Source organism: Microtus oregoni, unplaced genomic scaffold (assembly GCF_018167655.1).
Source record: "Microtus oregoni isolate MIOR12 unplaced genomic scaffold, Mior012 000035F_ref0000213, whole genome shotgun sequence".
NCBI classification, from domain to species: domain Eukaryota; kingdom Metazoa; phylum Chordata; class Mammalia; order Rodentia; family Cricetidae; genus Microtus; species Microtus oregoni.
In genome coordinates, this window is record NW_024543094.1 from 2817492 (window position 1) to 2832837 (window position 15346).

The 15346-nt window shown below is 41.5% G+C and overlaps 1 protein-coding gene across 1 annotated transcript in view; it reads right to left on the minus strand.

The window, feature by feature from the left end:
- Gli3 (GLI family zinc finger 3) overlaps positions 1-15346 on the minus strand; it is a 270292-nt gene that overhangs the window by 55893 nt on the left and 199053 nt on the right. Inside the window, exons 8-10 of the mRNA XM_041630870.1 lie at positions 13784-13997; positions 12956-13069; positions 11231-11371 (exon numbers count right to left, since the gene is read on the minus strand). Coding sequence (XP_041486804.1) covers positions 11231-11371; positions 12956-13069; positions 13784-13997 — 469 coding nt within the window. The remainder of the gene's footprint in view (positions 1-11230; positions 11372-12955; positions 13070-13783; positions 13998-15346) is intronic.

Sequence of the window (15346 nt, forward strand, 5' to 3'; positions counted from 1 at the left end):
CTACCTTCTCCCCACACTCAAGTCTGACTAGAGCTGGCTTGCAAGGTCTACCAGAGAGGACTGGCTCCACAAGAGAAGACTGAGAGAGATGGCATGCCCTCATCCCTAACAGGAAACACACAGACACTAGAGGGTGAGCTACCGGACGTTTTATCATAAAACAGCAATAATTCAAGAAGTTAAAACCCCAACTGAAGTGAAGAACCTTGACTGCTCTCCCCTTACTCATTCTCAGGCTACATCTGATGCCATCTTGTTTGTCTTTTTTTCTGAGCTAGGCAGCAGACTATCATTTTGTTGGTTTGTTTTCTGTGATGTTCCATACTAGATTGTCCATATTGGTAACTTGATAAATAAATAGTATATTAAAGTAAATATTGCTGAGTGATGGTAGTGTACTTCTTTAATCCCACCACTCAGAAGGCAAAGGCAGGTGGATCTCTGTAAGTTCGAGACCAGCCTGGTCTACAGAGTGAGTTCCAGGTGCCAAAGCTACACTGAGAAACCCTGTCTTGAAAAAAACAAAAATAAACAAATAACTAAATATTAATAAAACATGATTTGTTTATGAATGAGGTTTAACATTAAATCACTCACTATCAAGTTAGGGGACTTTCTAGACTTCACTACTCTTGTGAGAAGGATCCAAAAATTAGGGTTCATTGAAAGACATGTACAAACTAGTTTCTGCAAGTAATGGTCACTTCTACTGACTGGAGCATGAACTCTTTCACTCCCAAGCCCTCAACCAAATCACCAGTTAGAAACAAAATTCTTCCACTGAAGCGGTCTAGTTCATTTGTCTCTGCCCACTACGTCCAATAATTTGAATACTTTATTTGCATTTTCTCCGTGCAGCTCATCCCTCCTGTTTTAAGAAAATGCTGAATGATGCCTAGAATTTCACAGACTGCATCAATACAAGTTCGATACAACTTACCTGGCCCACTGCCCAGGAAGTGTGTGGTCCCAGGGAGGTAGGCTTGAGAATACATCTAAGAGGCTAATGACCTTGGAAGTGACACCACCCAAGAAGGCAGAACCAATGCAGGGTGCTTAGAAACTGCCATTGATTTGACAGTTCTTTGAGGTAACTCCCACGGTGAAGGTTATTGACAAAAAAGCTGAAAACAGACATGTAAGCAAAAAACTTGCTCCAAAATATCAGTAACAACACAATAGTCAAAAAATGAAAACAACACTAAGGTCCATCTCAAGAAAGTGCATTAAAACAACATGTTTAGAGCCAAACGAAGGAATATTCTTTGGTCATGTGGAAGAATAAAGCGGTGATGCAGGCCATGGCGTGAATAAACCTCAGAAACTTTATTCTACGTAAAAAACAAAACAAAACATACCAAACACAGCTCACGCATTGCATAAATCCATTTAAATGAAATATTCAGAATAAATATCCACTGAAATAGAGTTTTCAGGGGCTGGGAAGAACGGACTAAGAGGTGTTTGGTAGATATGCACATCCTTGCAGTGTGGCAAGAATGTTCTGGAAGTAAACAGTGGTAATGAGTGTACAACACTTGAATGTAAGGAATGCCACTGGATTGACAAGGCGAAGGGCTCTCTGCTCTGTTTTTACTCTAGCAGGCACCCTCCTAACTGAATTCTGTAATCGAATGTGAGAGTCACAAAATATTGGCAACAGCAAAAAGTTTTGTAATATGAAATCACTGAACATTAATTAAAACTACTAAGACACATGGCGTGTTTCTGGCTGTGGTCACCCATGTCCTATGATGCAACTTCACTGCAGCCTTGGTTCTGAACAGACAACACTCAACTGGCACAGCACAAGGCCACACCATACCACACAATGAGTGCACTGCTCAGGGCTCCTGCAATGAGCGCACTGCCTGGTGCCCCTGCAATGAATGCACTCCCCGGCGCCCCTGCAATGAGCGCACTGCCTGGTGCCCCTGCAATGAATGCACTCCCCGGCGCCCCTGCAATGAGCGCACTACCCGGAGCCCTCAGCTCAGATGTGAGAGTACTGCATTTTATGAACTAGTGTTTTTATGGCACACACAAAACTTTCTTACAGAAATAGAATGGTTTATTTATAAAAGCTAAAAACTTTTGAAACATTTTCCTACTATCTTTTTTTTTTAGCAAATTGTATCTTTGTAATATTGTATTAGAATGTTTGAATAAAAATAATTCCTGTTGAATTTTATAAAAATATTATTAAGCAGATTTGGTTCGGGATTAGGACAGAATTTCCAACAATGTCTGAGTTGGCCCTGAACAAAACTCTGCCTTTCTGTACTATATGGTAATGCAAAGTGGATTCTCAGGGGTTGATTATTACAAATTCAAAGTATCAAACGTTGAAGACGCTCTATATCCTGCAAGTTTCAAATATTCAGCCAAGATGAATTTATCACAGAAAAAAATAAATATTTCATCAGTATGCAAATTTACTTTTTTCTTTAATAAATGGTAAAATTATATGTGTATCAAGGGATTGTTTTAATATAAATTTCTTTATGATTTATTGTCAGTAAATATTGATTTGTATACTTATTTCACATACCTGTATATCTGAGGATCATAAAAAAAAATTTGACAAAAAGGGGTTGAGAGTGAAGTCTAAGCGCCCCCACGCTAGCACAGAGAACACAGAAGCCAGGTCTCTGCTAAGGCTGGTCCTCCTCTGCCTCCTCCTCCCCCTCTTCCAGCAGTCACACTGCTTGTGCCTCAAGCAGAAAGGATAAACCTAATGAGCCCAAATGTCAGCACAATATAAATTACGGCAAGGGGGAAAAAGCAACAACTTGATGCATGGCTGAGGATCTGAAAGAGGAATGTCCACCATTGTTTGTGATTATGGATCACATCACAATCTAATAGCAATTTTTATTTAATCAATAATTTCCATGCTGGACAGACAGCCCTGTTACAGAGAATCGACAAACAGGTACTGATAGCGACAAGCCTCGTTATTAATCTTTCCTCTGCTGGCTTATCAGCCAAACTACTATAAAAAGCACCACCAAGATGGATATTAGAAACCACCTTTTTCCTACCCCCACCTCCATTTCTTTCTTCCTCTCTTAGGTTATTTCGCGTAACGTGGACTCCACATTTATTTGCGTAACCTGGGGCTTGAGTGGCATAAAAAGGCAGTTCACATAAGCAATTTCACAATCTGTAGAACCTAGACCATTGCTTAGGGTTAGCCATTATAGGCTAATAAATCATACTTTCTCTTTGAGTTGTCAATCGCCAACAAAACCTTTGTGCAAGCACCAGCATCTGTAATTCCGTAAAGGCTTTTCATCTTGAAATAAGATGCTCTGCGCTGATAACAAGAGTAATCCCCTCCTGATCAAGAAAAATAAAATCAAATCTGCATTTTACCAATTAAAGCTGCTGCCAGAAACCAAATGGCTCAGCACCGAGACTCCACTGAAGTTTATCTCTGCTAAACACAAGGAGGAGAACCATCAGGCTGCATTTCCTTTGTGGCTTGACCGCTTTATCTTGCGGTGGAAGCTGCGCTAAGCAAGGTGTGAGAACACGCAACACCTCGAGGAAAAGCCACCAGGAAGACCTGTTTCTCACGAGCCAGGAACACTTCCCTGTCTGCTATGTAGGGCTCTCCAGAAAATAGGCACATCACACTGTGACAAACAAAACCCAGCGTGGGGTAGCAGGAGACGGTCAGAGTCCTTAAGACATAACAACGGAATCCTGCGCAGTACGGTAAGACAGTCTCAGAACTCAAGGTTACAAGCTCACACTGGGAAAAAAGGGCACCCAAGAAGAGAAGCAATGGAAAATGTAACGTATCAGAATCCTCGGAAATCCCTACTGGCATTAAAAATGTAACTGACTATCGCTAGAGTAGGCAGCTGCTAAAAGTCTTATCAACAATCATTTGTTCTTACAATCTCCAATAAACCAACTTAAAAAAAAATCCCAGAATCTTGAGTCATAAGCATGAATTTAAGAGAAGGACTCAGTTTATCTGCACAGCTAAGCTCAACTGAAGACTTCCTGAAGGTCTCTGAGATGAAAGCAATTCCCCTCATTACTCCACCCGGAACAGAAGCCAAGACCTCTAGCCCTGCAATCTCGTCCTCTTGTTCCTCAGTTTCCTCTCCTGCCACCCTTCTACTCTTCATGAAGATTGGTGCTTGCCACTCTGTCCAAAAAGCATAAGCTAAACCACTTTGCGATTTTATTTCAAAGCCAAGGAAATGTTAAAGAGCCCAGCCTATTAGTGCATTAGGTATTCCTATGGATAAAATTCTATTACACTGTTAATTCCCTCCTGCTCTCTTAACAGAGAGTACTAAACAACTTACTGCATATCCATCAATCTGTCCCTGTTTGAGTCTACTTGTTCATTGAAGACAATGCTTATCCCCAGCCCCCATAAGACCTTCCATTTCCTCCTCGGCACCTTCACTTTGCTTTCCATTCATCCTAATTATACACCGATAATACTTCAAAACAACTTGCTCCGAGGCTTCTTACCCAGAAATATAAACACAAAGATGATTGTTTCAGGCCTGGCTCTCCACATCTGATGATACTCAAGAAGCTTTTCCTTCTAGAGACTGTGCCTACAATGTGCACAGTGATTACCAGGTGGTGGATCGGTGGCCTACACAGGAAGCATGCGTTACCCAATGAATGAACTACTTACTATTTCTGTTTAATGAAACAAAAGTCAAAGGTTTCCTTGGCCTAACCATTTACTTTACTTGAATTTATTAACTCTGTTTCCAACAGATTCAGTTTTTCTTGTCTAAATAAAACCTACTACCCATGGTACTTGAATTGTCTTATTTTGTTTTAATCCCCCCAAACAAAATCAAACTTGAGAAGAAATCGACTAGGTTGAATGCCACCTCACTTTACAGAAATGGAAACTGAAGCTGCAGGCAATGGGACGAATATGTCTGGAAGAGCTTTAGGAACGACATCTCCACCACACTATCTGGAGCTCTCAGAACTTATCTGAGGTGACTGGGCAAGGCAGGGTGGAGTAGCCTGGCTTACATTTTAAGGCCTTGGCCCATATAGAGAGTTTTGAGGATAAGGCTCTTATACATTTTCTTGCTGACAATAATTGTTGTAGAAAAAATAATTCATCCGTGGAAGCATTTGGCTAACCTCAGAAAAACATAAATGTCCCTGAATCTTCAAAGTCTTTACATTAGAAATGGCTTCCTGCTCCTGGAGCTGGTTTTTGTCAAAGCAGGCACGTGATGTCCAACCCCACTTACTGTGACTTCAGAGGCTGGAGTCTGAGCCACTTCCTTGGGTCTGCAGAAATAATGCTAGCATATTTTTTTTTCCCCACAGAGATGAGAGGCTTGCCTGGCAGTAGGTCTTATTGATAACTACTGAGTGACCACCCTCAGCATGTTTCATTTTCAGGATGCTCCGCCCATGGGTAAATAGGAACCTTAGCCTTGCTCTGCACTTGCCCACACATACATTTGATTTTTTTTTTTTTGTTTTGATGGTCTCAGATTTTTCAAAACAGGTTAGCCCACCCTTACTTTTTAAACAGAACATTACAAAGTAGGGGAGATTTTTCTTTAATTGCTTCAAGTTTTGGAGGACAAATAGAGGCTGTTTTGCCTTCCAGGGTACAGCCGATAATATGTGTAGTGTTCACAATTCTGGTTAGCCCTGTGAGGGATGAGGTGTTACAGGCACTCAGTGGGAAGAATGCTTTTCAACATCTCCTAGCATGAAAGATAGTGTCTACAACAGCGAGTGATCAACTCCAGAGCTGAGGACGAGGCACTCTGGTTTAGTGGTACCCTAAGGAGAGCCTTCAAAAGCATTCCAAGACACTGAACATACAAAGAGCCCCTAAAGGTCAACATTACACAAGCAAGGAAAGGGGTGCAGAGCCCTCTCAGGTTCTCTGAGGAGGCTTTGTGAACGGGGGTTCTGGTCACCAAGTTTTAGATATTGATTTCATGCTGATATCCCTACTTGGACACCACCTAAAAGCAATTTAAAGCTAACGGGTATAATGACCTCTAAAGAGCCTTCTATTTTTCTCTTTTATAAGGAGGATCACTAACATTATATTGAGAATAATTTTTATGACAGGGGAAGGTAAAAGTTTTATGTTTCCATATCTACTTCTTCCATTCCTTAAGAGTTTAAGTGCCTTTTTTTTTTTTTTAATGTGGCCATGCCAGTGTTGGGACTGAGTAGTAAGAATATGGCACTCTCTGTGGCCCATACAGCATTTGACTGGCTCCAGTCATATGTATTTCCCAGTCCAGCAACAACGAACAGAAAATAAGTCTTGGAACTGACACTGACGCCCCAAAGGCCAACAGAATCATCGCATCATCCTCCCCAAGCCAATCTTCAAAAGCCAAACGCAAGCTAGGATTGACTCATTTGCCCTGATGTCTGCTTCTCATTCGGCCCCCTGTATGTGATCTCTGCCTGGCCTTGGATATGGGGGACAGTATTTATTTTCACGAGTGTTTCACAGTCTGATAAGTAAGAAAATAATGTCTGGAAGGGTCAAATGGTGTCTGGGAGGGCATCCCAAGAGTTAGGGCAGGGATGAGGCCGCCACTCAGAATCTAGCTGGACCCGAGGGATGCTTTAGCAGTGGGTCAGAAAGCCCTTGTTTCTTGACCTTTCAGACCAATCTCTTGGATGTATTTTTATAGAAATGCTTTCTGCAGGTGAAATTCAGTCAGCAACTTCACAAAGAATATAACCCTTAAGGCAAAATCATGGCAGAGTAACTTTGAAGTCTGTAGTTTTTAAGTCTGTATTTTACATGCCGTGTTTCCAAATAATTAGAGTAAGAAAACGAACTAGCAACTCCATGTAGAAGGAAACTAGATCAAAATCTTTACTTGTTCATTTTAGGTTTTTTTTTTTTTTGTGTGTGTGTGTGTGTGCACATGGAACTAATCTCTGACTCATGTCTGGGAGCAGTCTCACATCTTAAACCTAATTTTCTCTTAGGTAAGGATGTACAATGCAGCTCTAGTACAGCGATAAAAATTAAACAGAAAGCATAAAATGCAAATTTAGGACTAGGCTGTATTTTTACAGATACAATTCTCCCCAAGTTCCATGACCTTTCTCTACATTCAAACCTCTGATACCAAAGTGCCTTGAATTTTATGCTGCAAATGTATAGGATGTTGCCAACTAGCAGCACAAGTGATTAGAGGGGAACTTCAGCATGCTCTGGAAGATCAAAACTTGCTACACATGAAAGCATTTATAGACCAGGTAGATGGTTAACCACTCTACAAAAAGGGGGGAAAAACCTGATACCATGTTTAAAAGATCCAAACGGAGGATTGCATTTACTTAAATGCCACCCAGTTGAAGCTGGATATTATCATAAATATATCTCATGATCTTTGATGTGCAGTCTTAAGGCGCCAACCTCATTTGTAGTTGCTAAGGAACCTTTGTCCTAGGTCATGTTGTTTGGGATGACATTGAAGAAAAACTGCTAAGAAACATTTTGACTCGCTGTAGACTGTTGGGAACAATCTTTTTAGTATCGATTACTAAACAAGACTAGAGAGTTGAGTTGTTCAAACTGAGGGCAATGAGTGGAAGTTGTCATAAGAGGTGGACAAGAGGTGATTACACCGTTTTTCAGATGTCAACAAGGATGCTTTCAAGCATGGATGAAGATGTACTATTTTCACATTTATTCCTTTTCTTCCTCTTTTTAAAAAAAAAGCCTTGCAATGCATTGGTGGAGACGGTTACATATCACTGAAATTCACAGGTTTCAGAGAACATGCGATGACCTTGAACTTCATGCTATGAGAATTTCAAATATTTCTACCACCAAAGTAAAACACAACTTACTTCTAGAAGAAAATTCAAAGAAAGAAGCAGAGGTCAGCAAAGTCTGGAAGCCAGGCTGGGCCTCTTCCCACAACACAAGCTATGTCAAGTGAGTAAGAAACAGCAAAAGAAGAGCAAAGATTAAGAGTTGACACTGCCCAACTTCAGAAAGACATTTACATTTAAAATGTGGGTCCTTTGTAACATAATGCACGCTAGCCGAGAGTCTGGCTAATTCAAAATGGAAGAGAGATGTGGACTTTCAGCTTACCCTGAACCAATAGACTATGTTCAGAAGTCAGGCTTGGATCTTGACAAATCAATAAGAAATACAATCAGTCACAAGTACTAGTAATTAACTTTTCATCACATATTCTTCTTGTGCCTTTGTTGCTTTCTATTTTAACTGATACCAAGAAAGGGACAAAGTATAACAAAATCCTGGTGAACAAAAATACAAGCCTGTTTTCCTAGCTTCTGGTAATAAAAGTAAATTTATCACAAATTTAATACTAGCTGGAAAGCAACTAGGCCCGGCTATAATTATTTTTTTGAGAAATGAAATTAATTACACATCGCTGTGATAACAGATCCCACAGCAGCACACCTAGAATAACATCCATTTGGGAAAGGCAAGGGGCTTGAAATAAAAGGGGAAGGGGAAAAGGCAATATTCTGTCTATCTGTTCAGACAGTAACAGACAAGGTCATCTGTTCGCTGGAACACGGAGTGCACCGCACTGGAAGTGAGACTACCGGCTGGCAAAGTCAGCCAGTTCCTAATTCTCTTCTTCAACTTTGCGATTTGCTAATGTGAAACACATGTCTCTCTTCTGCACCAAGTTCAAATAGCTCTGGAATTCCAACTTTGCAGCACAGCGACTGAAGCAGAACAAGGGGAGAACTTGTCAGGATTTAAGGGCTTTCAGCAAAGCCCTTCAATTGCAGCCAGCACCCTATTCCACGGCAGGATATCAATTATAGATAGTGACTTGCTTTAGCAGGCAGTCGGGACTGTCAGACACTAGATAGACAACCATGAAGAATCATGAATCTTTCTATTAACTGTAAAGGGGGGGGGGAGAATGGGTCATGGCTATAAATAAGGCAGAGCAACAGAATGGTTTAACACCTTGCCGCTTGGTTGTATGTGGCACAAAAATCCAACTAATCAGAAAATGTCTGCTCTCCAAGGAAAGTGGCAAGTACCAAAATGGTTAATGCCTCCCTAAAAATGAGCTTTGCAACTGGTATATATTTCATCTGTCACCAAAGTAATTAGGTGAACGCCAAGTACCTGTTAATTTAATCAACAAAATAGAAAGCACTATTCTGCATGGGCCACCACTAATGCTTGCAGTAGCGTCCAGAGCAGGAAGGCAGACTTGTGGAAAGGCAACAAACAGGCAACCGAAATGCGCACGTGTGGAATTCCTGCGTTGTAGAAGGCATGTAAGTGAGAGGAACGGGAGGTTTCATGTTGTAAGCTGCAACTCTAAATTTACTGACTCAGTTTGCTTACTCTTGCAATTTAGCTTAGACTAAAATTATTACCATAAAGGTAACACAGTGGAATTTGACTATATCCTGACGCCAATCTATCTCATCTGATTTAGGATTTTAAAGCTCCATTCTGTGTGTGTGCAGTCACGACACGTAAAGACAGGTTCCATGTAACCATAAATACTATGTCCATTCAAGCTGCAGCTTCAGTAACCTTCTCTTAAAGTTATTCTGACCTATAAGGACATCAGGGGAATCTTGGAATCAAGATTATACAAAATAACTACAATACTCACTGCCTTTACAACATAAAAAGGGAAAAACCCAAACCCAAACCAGCCTTACAGGCGTTAGGCAGTGGGAAGGTTAAGGTGCTGCCATACCTTCATCCTCCCTGGGAGTGCTCCTGGCACATGCTAGCTACTCTTTGATAATAATTCGCAATAAAAAAAAATCCTAACTTCTCCCCTCTTATGATTACAAGACCTTTGTGCTTTCCATGAAAGGAGTCAGCACAAATACAGAGTCATTAAGACAGATGTAGTTTAAAATTAATACTTGAATAAAACTAAAGAGGAAAAAAAACCTATCAAATTACAAATGTGGAAAAAATCTGAAAATATACCTTACATAAAAACAATTGACTTACTTTTCGGCTATACTTTTACAAACACAATGTGATGTATATAATTTAAAAAAGAAAAGGGGAAAGGAGGGCCTGATGGTGAGATGTGAAATCTAACATTCTGTACATCAGATTTCTCAAAACCTGTTCTGCAGAACTTGATGCTACCAGGGAACTGTGCAGGATACATAACACAGAACAATCAAAGCTCAGAAAACAACCATTGAAAAGCTCACACAACATATAAAGCACAGAGATTTTATAACTTTAGTGTTTATTCAAAATAGATGTAGGTGCCAATAAGCACAGGCCATATAGGAGGCAAAGATACTGTAAGATAACAGATGAGAACGAGTGTCTCTCATGCATGCCTTCAAGAGGAAGAAGCAACCACTACAGGGACGCCCAGTCAGACCACAGAAGAATCAGAGAAGCACAAGAAACTGTCCCATTTGGTAAAACTATCCTCAGTGCCTTAACGAGATCCCATGTTTCTATAGAAACCCTCTGAGTCCACGTCTTCATATTCTAGACACTCCAAATGCAGTTCCATATCAGTTGTTCTTGGTCCCATTCAACAAGAAGACTCTACTCGCCTTTGAGACTGCCAAGCATGATGAAGCCTTGGCAAAGGATCTGTAGGAATATGTGTTTGTGAGACAACACTAGAAAGTGAAGAAAAGATACCTGGCCTTGCTTTGGCATGAGAAGGAAAAGGTGCCCCAGTGTGACTACTGCGGTTTTCATCATTAAACACAATTCTTTTCCATGCAAGTTTTAACCTACAATGTTGCCTTTGGGTCCAAACTAAAGCACCAATTGTGACATACAATAATAGGAGGCTCTTTAAACTCTGAAGTCTGCAAGAGGAGAAAAGGAACCATCTGTTTCTGTAATTTTTTACATTGTTACTGGGTCTTGGAAGGGGAATCAAACTTAGTTAAAAGGTTAATAATAATTCATGTCCAGCTTACTATTACTCAATAACCATCAAAGCCTCTGACTGAAAATAGTGTTTTCTGGCTTACAGGATCAGAGTCATTACACTCCCTATTGAAGACTTTATTGAATTTTACACTAAGCTTTAGCTGACTGAACAGGTCAAGCACTGTGGCTCGGAGTTTTCTTTATTCTCAGAAAATCATAAAGCCCTCTCCAGTTCTCGGTGCTGCCAGCTAAGAAACTTGACTCCGTGCAGGGTCAGAGCAGCTGACCTCACTCAAAGGTCGCCGAGTTGGGAAGCCACGTCCCTGAACACCAGTCACTTACATGCACAAGCTGATCCTGGGTGTCGAACTCTCTCGTACAGCCTTCCCAGTGGCAGTTTGTCTCATAGATGACTTCAGGCTCCTGCTTGCTTTCATCTTTGTCCCCTTCCTCCTTGACTAGGGTTGTTCCTTCAGGCTGTTCCTGTTGCGGGGAGAAGGGTGGCAAGAAGCAGAGAGAGGAAATCAGGCACTGTGGCAAGGGAGACAGGAGAAAGTAGATTCTGCCTTTAGATTTGTTTTCCTCTGAAGTCAACATTTCAGGAATATAAAAGAAAGCCAGGACTACCAGCTGGGTTTTGTGAAATGAAGAAGTCCAGCATTTGTATGTATTTTTGCTTCTGATATTCTGAATATACCTTCTGAGATTATTTTAAATTGTGATGTAAGACAGTAGCCCAATTATAACAAAGAAAAAAAAAACCCTGAATACCAGGCCCTGCTGTTCCTGGAATATAAACCAAACTGACATCTTTAAAAACAAAAACAAATAAAAAGCAACAATAAAAAAACAAACCCTAAGCAAAAAACTAAGCACAACAAAACCCATAAAAGTAGCAAGTGTTTGCCTTCCCTCAAACTGGCCCTACTTTGTTTGCTTGTTTTGAATCCCTTCGATTATGTTTGTTTATTGATATATCTTATAATGCAGGCAGATGGCTCTCGAATACTCTGAGTTCTTTTCCATAATGTGAGGGGCACTTTGGGGACTTTTCTTTCAGGATCATGCCTTCCTGGTTGAGCCTCTGGTCTTCAGGGAGATGCTGGTCTGCTGCACTGTAGAGGCCAGGGAAAGAGCACCTGGTGCTCAGCACACACACTTTTCTAGTCCTCTACGACAGCTTCACAGTGAATGTAATTCAAAGAATCTCCAGGATTCTAGGCAATATCTAGATGTGTAGATTTGAGTCTTGATCTAGGGCTATACGAAAAACTGTTTATGTACACACCATGGTACAACCAGCAAGGCTGTTTGTTGTCTAGTCAACTGTAAGAAGGATGGTTTCAGAATGCCCTATCACAACCTTATCCCTCCCTCTAAGTTCTCACTGAGGAAGACGGGGCCACACTTTGTAAGGCATGGGTCAAAGCGTATGATGACAACAGATCCTGTGAACTTTTGGACTCTCATTCAGCTCTGATTTGAGGGAAAATAGTACTGATGAAACTCCTCACGTCTGGCTCAAGAGCATCTGAAATGACAATCTGGATACACATTCTTCGGGGGAACCGGACCTAAGTGATCAGCAAGACAGTCCAGAATCTATCTGGCTGTACTTCAATCTCTCTTGGTTCTCTGAGCCCTCCTGTGAGAAGCAGCAAAATTAGAAAAGTGGAGAGAATTTCACAAACTCTGCCTCAGCTTAGGCATGGGTCAGAAACTCAGTAATTCTGGCTCAAGGTCAGGGATGAGAAGCCTAGTCACACCTGTGTCCGCTAACGATGAAGTCTGACCAGCGACTTATGGAGTGTGATGACTTAAAACTTCTAAGCCATCTCACTTATCAAGAACACGCACCCCGCATAGCCTCCTTCCTTGCTGGTGCTTATTTTTTGAACTAGAGAAATGAATTCCATCAATCCCTAACTAGCTCATTTTCAAACACACGACCAACATCAAGCATACAGTGGGTAAGAAAATGTTGTGTGTAAGTCTGGAGGAGGGGGACCTGACCTAACATCTCCATGAGAGTAGTCAAAGCTGGTTTGTAAAACCGGGGTGTCTTACCTGCTGTCCCCGTGACCCTGGGCTGGGGAGGTCTTCATCGGGTTTGATCTTAGACCGTTTATTATGCATAGGATCGCCGGTGCTGCTCACTGCAGACTCACTCGTGGGCTTGTTCTGCTGGCCATATTTGCAGGGGCGAAGGAAAATTAGGTTTGATTAATAACCAGAGCCAAAGTGAAAATGCTACTAAAAACAAACAAGCTTATTTGATAACGGGGCAACAATTCTGACAAGGCCAGTCGCCCATAGGAGAGTCCAGCTGATGCGACCAAAGCTCGATAGTGCTGTCATAGGGCACTCTTCCCTTCCAACACATGAGTATCCACTGCCGGTGACTTTAACAGTTGAAGAACAGCGTGAGCATCCCAGACTTTAACGAGCTATAGCAATTTCCAAAAAAGTTGAGTTTGGGTGGGAGATCAGTACAATCTATTAGTGAAGTTCTTCAATTATAGCTTCTAGATCCTTCTTTAAATCAAAAGAGTAGAGAGACTGGAGGCCTATGTTTACTCAAGAATATCATACAGTGCTCAGTAGTAGCCTGGTTGTAGTAGAGGGATTGGACAGTGGCTGAGAGTCCACACACATCGACTATCAAAAGATGTAGCTTATAGACAGTCGTATCAGGCAGTCTACTTTTAAATCACAAGCAAACGGCTCTGATAGAAGATGTCTTAGTTCACACTCATCAAAACTGAATAGACCTGAGTGAGACAACCAGATGCCCATGCAAAGGCCCGACAATGATGAACCTCATGGCACTAAGAGCCAGTGTGATGATAAGGCCTCTGTTGACCAAGATGAAACAAAGTGGCGTTTGTCTCTCACCTGTGAGGACTCAGAAGGGCCAGAGCTGACCTGGACAGGGTTCAGAACCGTCGGGATCCCAGGGATAGGCCTCTGTGTCGGAAATGTTGGAGCAGGGTGGATGAGTGGAGGGCTGTGTCCAAAGGCTGAGCCTAAGCTTTGCTGTCGGCTTAGGATCTGCTGATGCATATGGAGAGACACAGGGGCAGAGGGGTAGGTGAAGCTCAAGGCAGGGCTGAGGAGGAAGACAAGAAGAAAGAGTGTCACGCACACTGACATCAGAAACTATCACAAACCAAGGATGTTGATGACTACAGCCACCCAATCACACCAGGTCTATCTGTTGCGGTGAGAAGGTAGACACAGTCACTGTCAAATGTCTCGAACACTTCCCAGAAAAACCAGAACACTAAGAGCAGACATGTGTGCACAGCTTCCCCACACCACAGCCCTGATGCCAGATTCTAGAAAGTGGAAATAAGGGACATCGGCTCAATAATAACTATTTATTGCAATAACAAACTTTTAATAAAAGAGAGAATGGGTGACTACGTGCTTTATAGTACTTTTATGTGCCCTGGGTTCCGCTTGTTCCTGTGCATGGAGCAATTCCTTTAATCTTAGCTCACACCGATCGCTTTCATATGTCTCCAGATCTTATTACAAGAGGAAAGAAAATCAATTGGTTAAATGTGTTTTGAACACCATGCTTGTCATATCACTCATTTGTTTGTAAAGATGGAAAGCTTGGTTCATCCAGAATGCCACCTAAAGAATTTCCATCAGTGCCGTCTGGTTACAGAAGCTGATGGATTAACCTTTCCCCACTGAAATCAGTGATCAATGGGCTTCGATGGCTGCATATTCCAATGGGAGAGCACAGCTCCCTCCTCCAGCAAAATGGCATTAAGTGTCTATTACACCCCATTATGCATGCTAAGGTCTGTCACCACTTCATTTTGCCACCTATATCCCAGGCCACAGTCAGTTCCCTGGAAGTGCTACTTATACTGCAGGACACGCCAGCCAATGGCCAGTGGCCAGAGACTTCTTTGTGTGAGCAGAGTTGAGGAACCAAATCCTCTAAAAGCAACAGCGGACTCTGGAGGACTTTTCCAGCGGCTTAAAAATGCATAGAGAACTAAAAGCTGCCTACACGGAAAACTCTCCTCTATTAAAAAAACAATAATCTGATAATAAATTTACATGCAGGCACACATGCACGAGAGAGCACACACCCACACAATTGTAATGGTAGCTAGAAAGAACTAGGGTTTCTCATATTATTAGAGCTAGAACTCATGCAAATTTCCAATCTGGTGGGTTAATTACTATTGCTGCTAAACACATTAACTGAGAATAAAATAATTACAGTAACAAAATCCAAACCATTTCGACGACTTTAAGTAATAATCAGAGATATACTCCCTTCATTAACGTGACTTTACGTTTTTGTCTATTTGACTATAACCCATAAAAGGGCGGCTTCAATGGGAATTCATTACTACTATTCCTACAGAGAGTTTTCCTTTACAATAGCTTGCCCATGTAAGACTGAATACCATTAAGAATACCCTTGGAGAA